Genomic DNA, 11554 nt, shown 5'->3' with positions numbered 1-11554 from the left:
ACTACAAGATAAGCTTGTAAAATTGACAATGACATAGTCGATATAGAGTGGCATCCTTTTTCTTTAATCTACCTTAATTCTGTCTAGTTTAATTCATATATTTTTAGCTATGTTATATTTGTTATACCCCATTAGGGAAATCTGATTAAAAGGTGAGTGTACTGGCACCATAGGAAAGACTCACACTGATACAATTACTGTGAAGTACCTTAACATTTAAGCTAGTTTATAATTGGGACTTCCACTGCCAGCTGAGTGGACACATTTTTAATAAGTATGCAGCACAGGAAGAAATTACCTTAATTTGCTTATTAAAATTAAATGAATCTTCATACTAAACTGAAAGTTGCAAAGTTAATCAACAGCAAACAACAAGCTATGTATGGACTACAAATATGTATCATGGGAAAGAGTAGGCAAAAGGAAAAAGGAAAAAACCATATAACTACACAAAGAACTCTAGTATACTGTTAGGATTGCTACATTCCCTTACTGAAAGCCACAAATGTCATGGTTTCCAACTCTACATACTCTTTCCAATATTATAATTTCCAAATACTGCTAACACACACTGAAGACACACAAACCATACTGTCCACATCTCTACAACAAGCAGAAAGCTAGCCACATTTTGATTATTACTTAAACTTCATGATTTAGCAAGCTCTTGTGGTTATGACTTTCCGTGACTTTGGATTTTCCTCACTCTGTGACCTAAGCCAAAAACGGAAAGAGTAAATCCTGTTGTGTTTTAGCTCCCTCCATTGAAACTAACGGAAACCATCATTTTTAGGAATTCCATGTGCACCTCTGAGTGTCAACAGACCCCTGGAACAGGGAGAACATTGTAATTTATAGAGTAACATAAACTTAGCAGTACTTTTGATGTTACATGTTTGGTTCTGATTTGACCTTTCCTGAACAGAAGGGCTTCTTCCATATATGGAAAAGACTGAGATCCAGAGAAGATTTCTACTGGAACTGGAAGAAATGACTGAGGCCCTTTTTATGATTCCACCCCACTTCTTCCCACAGCCACAACACTGTTCTGGAAGGTCCACAAATCTTCTGGGGCATATGTTCAAGAGGAAGGGGGAAATCGGTAAAAAAAAAGTTTCCTTCCTACACCTAAAAGTTATGTTTTATAAAAAGGCAGGAGTGAAATAAATAAAATAAATACTTTACAAAGAGTACACCTTATGAACCCTTTGCTTATTCACCGGTAAATCAGATTGCTAAATGAAAGGAAAGAACAAATAAGAACTGCTAGATTCACTAACAGGAGTTATAATTTTTAGGTATCCATTTGCTGTTTAGATGTTCACTTGGCTTAATACAGTGGAGAAGCAGCACAGCACCTCCCCCACTCTTTCCCACCCCTAAAGTAACGTGATATGGAAGCTCCACACAGAATTTTCATCACTGCCCCTAGTTTGTCATCCCTAGTTTGAGTCAGAGCTGACACAAGAATTGGGTGTCTGTGCATATAGGATCCCTGTAGATCATTTCTATTATGCAATAAGATGTATGGTAATGGGCAGAGGGACTCATGACAATTCTCTACCACATAAAACCTGTCGCCATGTAGCTGAAGCTTGAACTTTGCTAGGAAACAGGTCCTGGTACATTCAGAGTTTGGGGTTTCCTACATCACTGTACTGTTCCGCTACCATGGGTCACCACCTTCAGTTGAAAGTCCCAGAACCTATCACAGCCAGTGCAACAAATCCATCTAAAGGCTCAATAAATTTCACAATATTGACTTTAAAAATATGTCTGGCAAATGCAATCTTTCAGTGGTACTGGTTATAAGGCAGGGTGGTTGAAGATGGGATGCAAAAGCTGACCCTGCCACCATTGGTAACATTTTTTTTAAAAAAAGTTTTTAAAAAAGTAATGTAGTATTCACCATGGCAGTTGTATGCTCTGATGAAAGGAGAGGATGACAGACCTCTTACATTTTTAATAGCTGTGTAGAAAATGAAGTTTTTGAAAGTGCAGCTGCTTTCACCCCTGCTTGATAAGATGCCCCCAACAAAATTCCACAATTGAGAGAGGTGCAAAAGCCCTTGTGTCCTTTGTCTCTGGCCACCCTAGAAAATACTAAAGGACAGGCTTTGTGACTACTCTTCTTCCAACAATTAAAACCAAACAGCTCAAACAACAAATCATTAATGTATGTTGATCGCTTCACTGGAGCAACTGAATGTGCAGAGTGTGAGAACAAGATGCTAGACTCGATGGGCAACTGGCATGATCCAGCAGGAAACTTGATTTTTAAAAATGAAACCAAAATTTGTTCCATTAGTGCATCTCCTTACTTGCATGTGCTGAAGTCCATGCAATAAAACAAGTATTTTTGAGATTAAATGTGTCACTTTTGTGTTTTTTTTAAAAAAAGTTGCATTGGAATATTTGTTATCAAATAAAGGACAAATTTCATTTACTAAAAAAGCATAGAGAGATTCCGACTGGGATCCAAAGGTGTGAGCAGAAAGCTCTCCTACATTTGCATGTGGGACTCCTGGTTTCTCTCTTTCCTTGCACCTCCAACTGGATTCTCAGGAGTGCTTTGTTGGAGGTTGTAATGGATTGCAGCAGGAAGATGAAAAACCTTGGCAGATACATGCAGCGCCACATGGCCCTCTGCCTTGTACACTAAAAAATATGTATCATGCAGAATAAAACACAAAAAACTACTCAACACATTCAAAATAAGACAGCTACTACTGAGGCAATAGCAACTTGAAATTAAATCAGAAATATAACCAGTCAGATGTCACTTAGAGCCACTTTGAAACCTTTTCATTAAATGTGGAGAAGTTAGGGGTAAACCATAAAACACATAACCAGGGATTCTAGAAAGGAGAGGTGAAATTGATTCTTAACTAGCAGCATAGTAAAAGATAGCATGTTTCAATACGTGTTAATATCATAAACAAAGAAGGGCAAAGGGGATTCATAATAGTAATTAACGTCTTTTGTAGATTTTTAACTGAAGCATCAATACCATGCATTTTAAACATAAGATTAAATGGTATTTAACACATTATTCATGCTTAATGAAAGCAAAGGCAATTTAAACTTAACGGACACTATAGACTTAAAAAAAAAAGCTGCATTTACCTTGTACTAAGACTTGCTGTTTTTATTCCTGGAGGTGACTCCAATCCTTCCCCTGGCTTTGATGATTTCTCTCTGTTCATTTGCTGTAGTATTGAGTTCAATTCACTAATGACATTAGCCTTTGGGCCTGAGAGAACTGGGCTTTTAACCTCCGTTACATCACCCCATAGCTTAGAGGTCCTTTGCTGTACAACTTTAGCCATTCCAGGCTGTGCGCTGATAGGAGGTGGGGGTGGGGCAGGTGGAGGAATAACAAAACTATCTACAGTTTCTTCAATTAGCGCATCCTTGTAAAGTGCATTGCTTTTGTTGATTATGGGCTTCATTTTTGGCTTAGGAGGTACTGGGGGTTTGTCCACCAGAAATGTTTGCCCATCTGCATAGACTGTACAAGTATCCAAGTTCTCACCACCTTCAGAGGATAAGGTAGAGATGCTGGACACAGTTGAGATAGTGCTGGTTGTCTCTAGGTGATGGTCACTACTGCTTCGACTGTCCACCTCTTCAATCCCAGAGTCAGTGACATTATCAAAATTTTCAGGGGGTGGTAAAAATGAGGCAGGCAAACAGTTTGAAAGACCCACTGGCTTCTTACTGTCTATTGAATTTGAGGGTTGAGTAGGATTGAACGAAGCAGGCGGAGTTCCGTTTTTTCTCTGTTTCAGCAAGTCTGTTAGTGCAGAGCCTGGGACAGAATGGTCATCAGGGATATCAAAACTGTTAGCAAATTCTAAAGGCGGTGGTAATGGCTCAGTAAAGATGAAATCTTCATCAAGATCAACAGATGCTAAAGGGGGTGGAGGGATACGGAATGGTAAAATGATTGGATCATCAACGGAGCCGACTGCTACAATGGTTTTGCAGGGAGACGCAGGTAGCTCAGGCATGTCAGCTTCATCTAGTCCACTTTCTACCGTTTCTGTGCTTTCCTGTACCTCTGGTGGTGGCTTTTCAGTATCCACATCTGTCTCAGCGCTTTCCTCTTCCTTTTCATCAGGGGTATCATTGGACTGTGCTGTATCTACCGTATGAACCATGAGCAAACCAGCTGACTTCTGCTGTGAGGTATCCACAATATTTATCAGCATGTTCTTCTTTTCTTCAGGCCTCCTCTCTTTCCCCGTATCCGTCTCATATTTGTTCTCCGTCTCCTGCCGCCTGAGTGGACCACGCGTATTTTGCCTAGCAATTGTAGCTGTCACTGGAAATGTAGTTTCGATGTTGGACCTCATCTTTGTATCTATATAAAGGGGTTTATTAAGGTCTGCTTTGCCAGATTCTCCTTTCCCTGGAATTTGCTGGGTTTGTTCCTTCATGGCTCTATCTCTGGCAGAAAGGGCAAGGGCTAAAGGTGAATTTGGATCCAGTAATTTCCCTGTGAGTGGATGAACATAGTTATCCAAACTGGACATACCAGCATTCTGAGTTGCCAACACATTATTTTCTGAACCCATTGATGTTTGGGTTGAAGGGTTTGGTGTCCTTGCATCACTTTGATTACTTGATTCACTGCTATTAAAAATATTTTCAGGCTCTCTAGGTGCTGGGATAGGAGATGGTGATACAAGTTGCCTAAAGTTGTCTTCATTACCAAACATTCCCTCATCACTAAACTTAGACTGTCTCAAACGTGGCATTGGAGGCGATAGCCCAACATCCTCATCTCCCAAATCTGTGGAAAGGAAAGCTGGAGAGTTACGCCTGGCTTCTAATCTTTTCTCCCTATCCCTCACTGCCCCTGCAATGGCTGCTGCAAATGGACTACTGACAGTCAAGTTATCTTCAGGTCTGAGCTGTCCTGGTTGCTCTGAAGACTGTGGGTCAATTTCCATGCTGCTTCCTTGACTACTTTTCCCACTACTGCTGGTAGATGGCTCTTTAACAATGATAGTTGGAATTGGAATAGAGCAGGTTTTTTCTGGACTATCCTCAACATTAGATTGTTTCACTAGCATTCCCTTCCGTCTTGCTGGCTTGGCTGGGACATAAACTGCTTTGCTTGCTATTTTTCCAACTTCAGAGTATGGGTTCTCCGGCATATGACCTCTCTTGTTTCTGAAGCTTGCCTGAGTTGAGGCATTTCTGCTATATAAGTCCTCAGAATCTAGAGAATAACGGTCCATCTCTCTCCGGTAATATATCCCTTTGTCCCTTATCACCGTTCCCATATTTTCAGATCTACCTGAAATAGCTAACTTTGCACCTGAATTCTGATTAAATGCAGGCTTAATTGTCCCATATATTCTAGACACTGGAGATTTGGGGGAGTTGTAAAGAGAAGGAGATGGAGGTGGTGGTGATGGAGGTAAAGACTGTGGTGGTGGAGGGATATCTTCAGAGGTGTCTGGCATGGATAGACTTCTGGTAAATTTTAGCATGGGAGGAGCCAAAAATTGCCGTTCTTCCTCTGTTATCCCTTTAAAAAAATCACAAGCTACAATTTTTAAATTGCTCTTGAATTTTAATTATCATCCATTGTCACCAAAGACATAGTAAACCAGGTACAGAAAATACTGTATTATATATTACTATGCATGGTTTGGTTTTAGAATATGTCTGCACTAGATCTTCAGTTTATATTTTGGCTTGCCTCAGTGTCCCTATGCTGATCTTCCAGTATTTTCTTACATATGTGCACAGAGAATTGTGCATCCCTAAAGTAATGTTTTTATGAACTGTGCATGAAAGGAAGTTATCAGCCAAAAGCTGTGAAAGTCTGGAAGAAGAAAGGAAAGAAAAGCTTTAAAAAACAAAACAAAAACAAAAAATAGGTATGCATGTTGGCATTTGTGAATAGGTGGCCATGCATAAAACATGATAAAACAATGTTTCTACATGGGCAAAGAGAGTGGATTGTGAAACAATCTTCCAAACAAACATATGTAACTTTGGAGTGAGATTGCCACCTGTTGTATGAGGTGCTAGATTTCATGCTGGAAAGCTAGAAGTGGAGCACTAACCAGGGCAGGTCACAGCATGAAGCAATGGCTTCACAAGCAACTTGTGGTACTTCCTGGTACAGAGAGAGCAAAGAGATGCTCTCCTTACACAGAAGCTGGCTTGCTGGTTTGTGTTCAGGATGAAACAACAGCAGCAAAAGGGTCTATCTAAGCTATGGGCTGATTGCTATTCCTTGTAATAGTTGGTAATGCACATTTCTTTCACTGTATTTCCCACAACTATTTTTATGTAGAGAATTGCAAATAATAACATCATTATTTCACCAGGGAACGGAATATCCCTTCAAACATAAAGGAGAAGAAAGGACAATAAAAACGTTGTCTCTCGGCTTTAGCTCCCATATTGCAACCTGCTAAATGTATCTTTTCGGTCTCTGCTTTTACAGCAAGAATAGCAATTGAAATTGTGGGGAATAAGACCTTTGACCATAGCTGCCAAGTTTTCCCTTTTCTCGCGAGGAAGCCTATTCAGCATAATGGAAAATCCCTTTAAAAAAGGGATAACTTGGCAGCTATGCCTTTGACTAAGTTTCCAATATGGCTAAAACAACATCATTTTGCAGAAAAATACATTTTCATGAAGCATATGTTGACTCTATTTAACTTCCTCATTGTACAACCAAATACTTCTACATCAAAATGGACCAATTAATATATATTTTCCTAAAGCTTTCTGTCATTCTTTTGAACAAAAATACCATCTTATCACAATATACAAAGATTATAAAACACAGTTATAAAGCAAAGAAGAATGATTTCATTTAAAACTAACCTTTGAGTAACTTTTACCGATATAGTCTTTTGTAAAATTGTTAATTCTTCTTTTGGCATTCTGATATAAACAGAATTCTACACATGGTAATCAGAATGCTAAAACTTTTTCAAATGTGCAAAAGTAGCTGCTTGTGATTCAATAAACGTAAATTAAATGTGGATTAAATTTGGTTTGGATTTTACCATACTTTATAGAGATTGTCTGCTGATGGTTACTTCGTTACTTATTAATTTTGTAATTTATAAATGCATTTTGTATGATTAAGAAATTCTGATATTAAGCAGTAAATAAATATTTGAAATAAACAAGCTAAAAACAATGAATTACTTAAGAAATTGTATATTTCAAAGAGCACAAATTTCAGTTGTAATATTCAGTCAATGTTACCGATGGACACAGGCCTGGTTCACATGTCACATTATATCTTAGTTACAATTAGCTATGGTTTAATGTGGATGTGCTGCTGCATGCTTCTAAAAAGCAGAGATGATTTGCTCTTCCACTGTTCCTGCTGTGCTTCCAGGAAACAAGCCATGGTCTGGTATGTCATGTTGTCTAAACCCGGACTCATAATTTGTTTTCCCCAAACAAAGCCTAAGCAGTAAGCCAATAAGAAACCTTGGCTTCTGCTCATGGTTTGTTTGGATAAAAATAAACCATGAACTTGAGAGAAGCAAAACCACATCTTGTTTCACGGCAAGCGGCAGCAGCAGGAGGAGAGGGGGAGGAGCAAAATACCTGCACTTTCTCAAACATGCATTAGCGTTCTACTCTCTCACATTAAAGTACAGTTTATTTTATGGTTCAATATGGCATGTGAACGGGCCAGTTTGTTCTCACGCAATGACTATTTGATCAAGACTCAAAACCAACCCATGAACAAACACATTTGAAACAAACACTGTAGCAATTGTTAAAAATAATGAAACATCGCTTGTAGAAAGTTTCATTTTACCTATTGATTTTTGTCTTCTCACGGTACCTCGTGGTACACCCAGAAATGGGCCTTGGGAACTCCCAGGGACTGTTGGTGGCATCACAGCAATCCCTTGTCTCTCATACATAGACTACAAAAAACAAAAAGAAAAAATAATTGTACCTGAAGCCATAATTTAAAGTTCTGTTTCATTCTCACATATAGGCCTGGTTTACACAATAGCTGGTTTACACAAGACAGGAGTGCCTGGCGTGCTATGGCCCATGGGGTCACGAAGAGTCGGACACGACTAAATGACTAAACAACAACAACACACAATACCTTGGTTCCATGTCTTCATTGTCACTTTCATGCCTGCCTGCCTGCCTGCCTGCCTATCTATCTATCTATCTATCTATCTATCTATCTATCTATCTATCTATCTATCATCTATCTATCATCACTACAGTGGTACTTAATTCATTCCGGAGGTCCGTTCTTAACCTGAAACTGTTCTTAACTAGATGTGTGCTTTCGCGAATGGGGCCTCTTGCTGCCGCTGCACCACCAGCACACAATTTCCGTTCTCATCCTGGGGCAAGGTTCTCAACTCCAGGTAACTCTTCCAGGTACCACTGTATTTCTATCTCTATTCCTGACCATGTCATGAGGTGCAGATTGCATGCTGGTGATTGGGGCAGATGTGAATAGTGTGGTTAGTAATGATGTAATCTGGCCTAGGCAGATGGATTATATGTTATTGGAGCAGAATGGTAACATCAAAATACATGCTACAATTCAAATAAACATGTAAACTTGGCCATAGCTTTGATATTCACTTCAAATAGTAAGTGACAATTTGAGAAAAAATACGGTACATTATACTCTACACAATTTGGCCAATATTTTGAGACATCCAAAATATTTGTTTCAATGGATACTTGGGAAATTGGACAGATTATTTCTATATTACACAGGAAAATGGCAACACAAAAAGGAAGGTTTGATAAACTAGTGAACGATGAGCTTTTGCTATGGAGGGGGTAAGCGTTCCTTTATATTTGTACTCAACCGGCAAAAGAGAAAGCAATTTCTATGGATCACAAGTTTATTTCTTACAACTGATCTTCTTCCAGAGCTGTCCATACCTGTCTGCCACATATGATGGCTCACAAAACCTTTCATAGTGGCATCAGGAGTTGCAAGAGACCCTCCCCCAGTCACTTGCAGTAGCTACAATGTTAAACATAGGTAAGGGAAGGATCTATTCAGAACCTGACAACTGGGATGAAGGAAAATCTGGCTAATGGTTCCAAATAAATTTGTGGACTACAATATGTCTAAGAACAGACATCCCATTTGAAGAAAAGCACTTATAGGAAAGGATTGTTATCTTCTTCAAATGGTGGTATATGCTGCCGTACACATAGGTGACCAGAATATTGCAAAGCAATAACTGAGAGTAGAAGCCATTAATGTAGAGCAGGTAAGGCACCATTCAAAACCCTGACTTGTGTCTGAGATCAATTATTAGATCAATTATCCTGCACGCCTCTCCTAAACATTTCAAGGTAGGAAAAGGAGTATAAACAAGTAAGCCATAACATGCTATCCAGAAATCAACAGGTCTATAGCCACAATGTGCTAGTATTCAGCTTTGGTATGAACAATCTCTTTCTTCCCCCTTAAGGAAGAAACAGAAGTATATTGTTAACTCCCCATGAAGCCTTGATAGATATGGTTCCTTAAGGGAAAGGTATGGGAATTGAGGTGATATCCACAGAGGACTGGGCAGGTGGTACAAACTGTTGGACAAGAGTATAGCGCAAGACCGCAGAATCCATCCCTCCAAGGAATGCAGGAGGGACAGAAACTTGTCGGGTCTCTTCTCATACTAGGCCTGCATGCCAGTTTCTTGTCTGCACCTTGGTATGTGCCACTTGTGTTGATATCAAGCAAAGAGCCAGAGCTCCCAGGATTAAGGAAGTTTAGCAGTGCACCCAAGAATAAGCAGGAAAAGGAAACACTCTACAATACAATACAATCACATTTATTCAGAAACCACAGAACAGAAATAGAAACTTGTTTTCCTTGCTCTTTTACAGGGAGTAATAAAGAGTTAACAACCTAAGGTATACACAGTGAAAGGATAACGTCTTCTATTAGAAGACCTCACTAGTCTTCTCAGGTGACCTCAACAGTCCACAACACATTGACCTCAGATGGGATGAAAGAGTGCATGCAAGGACTAGAGAGTTCTTTTAAAATCCAACCACCTATATGAGGCCCAGATGAGGGTTATTTTGGTTATCTTACTACATGTCAGTCCATCAATGTAATTTCTGCAATTTTGTCTCCTTCGTCCTTGCATCCTTGCTATATACCATGTTTCTCCAAAAATAAGACACCTCAAAAAACAACAACACGGTGGCTTATTTTCAGGGGATGTCTGATTTTTTTATTAAGTATGGTACAGTTTAACCTACAAGGTTAAACTGCCTATCACTATGGCTTATTTTCGGGGTATGGCTTATTTTCAGAGTATGGCATATTTTCGGGGTATGGCTTATCTTTGGGGTATGGCTTATTTTCGGAGAAACACGGTAGAACAGACAAGGAGAACCCTGAGAATATGGATTAGTGTAAGTAAAATAAAAACTAAAACTCTTGGAGCTCCACTAATGTTCATTAAAAAACAACATTATCCTAGCAATTTAGCAGGTTCATGCTTTTACTCATAAAGGGCAAGATGCACACATTATACTTTGCCAGTAAACAGTCCTTTGGATTCTTACTTTACAAAGCATAACCCCCGAGTGAAAAATTAGATCTGTTGTCATTTTTGCAATATCTGTTTCTAACTAATAATAATAATAATTTATTATTTATACGCCACCCAGAATGGCTGGGGAAACCCAGAATATTAAAATACAACAATCTATTAAACATTAAAAGCTTCCCTAAACAGGGCTGTCTTCAGATGTCTTCTAAAAGTCTGGTAGTTGTTTTTTCTCTTTGACCTCTGGTGAGAGGGCATTCCACAGGGCAGGTGCCACTACCGAGAAGGCCCTCTGCCTGGTTCCCTGTAACTTGGCTTCTTGCAGCAAGGGAACCACCAGAAGGCCCTTGGCACTGGACCTCAGTGTCCGGGCAGAGCAATGGGGGTGGAGACGCTCCTTCAGGTATACTGGACCAAGGCCATTTAGGGCTTTAAAGGTCAGCACCAACATTTTGAATTGTGCTCGGAAATGTACTGGAAGCCAGTGTAGGTCTTTCAAGACTGGTGCTATGTGGTCTCTGCAGCCACTCCCAGTCACCAGTCTAGCTGCCGCATTCTGGATTAGTTGTAGTTTCTGGGTCACCTTCAAAGGTAGCCCCACATAGAGTGCATTGCAGTAGTCCAAACGCGAGATAACCAGAACATGCACCACTTTGGCGAGACAGTCTGCAGGCAGGTAGGGTCTCAGCCTACGTACCAGATGGAGCTGATAAACAGCTGCCCTGGACACAGAATTTACCTGCACCTCCATGGACAGTTGTGAGTCCCAAATGACTCCCAGGCTGCGCACTTGGTCCTTCAGGGGCACAGTTACCCCATTCAGGACCAGGGAGTCCTCCATACCTGCCCACCTCCCATCCCCCCAAAACAGTACTCCTGTCCCCGCCCCCCCACAGCTGTACTGTGTGACCCAAGAGTTCACAATTTTTTCATTTTAATGATAGATTTGGCACTGTCCTCCAGTCCAGAACCTAGACTCAATTCTTTTCTTAAAACAA

The 11554-nt window shown here is 40.0% G+C and overlaps 1 protein-coding gene across 8 annotated transcripts in view; it reads right to left on the bottom strand.

The window, feature by feature from the left end:
• Positions 1 to 11554, bottom strand: part of SHANK2 (SH3 and multiple ankyrin repeat domains 2) — a 361129-nt gene that overhangs the window by 16990 nt on the left and 332585 nt on the right. For all 8 annotated transcript variants that reach the window (XM_035116843.2, XM_035116841.2, XM_035116842.2 and 5 more), the window contains 2 exons: positions 7817 to 7928; positions 3127 to 5542 (listed from right to left, as the gene is read on the bottom strand). In XM_035116843.2, the coding sequence (XP_034972734.1) occupies positions 3127 to 5542; positions 7817 to 7928 (2528 nt within the window). The remainder of the gene's footprint in view (positions 1 to 3126; positions 5543 to 7816; positions 7929 to 11554) is intronic.

This window comes from Zootoca vivipara, chromosome 1 (assembly GCF_963506605.1).
Source record: "Zootoca vivipara chromosome 1, rZooViv1.1, whole genome shotgun sequence".
NCBI classification, from domain to species: Eukaryota; Metazoa; Chordata; class Lepidosauria; order Squamata; family Lacertidae; genus Zootoca; species Zootoca vivipara.
The sequence above is the reverse complement of the archived record's forward strand: the minus strand, read 5'-3'. Positions and strand labels throughout refer to the sequence as shown.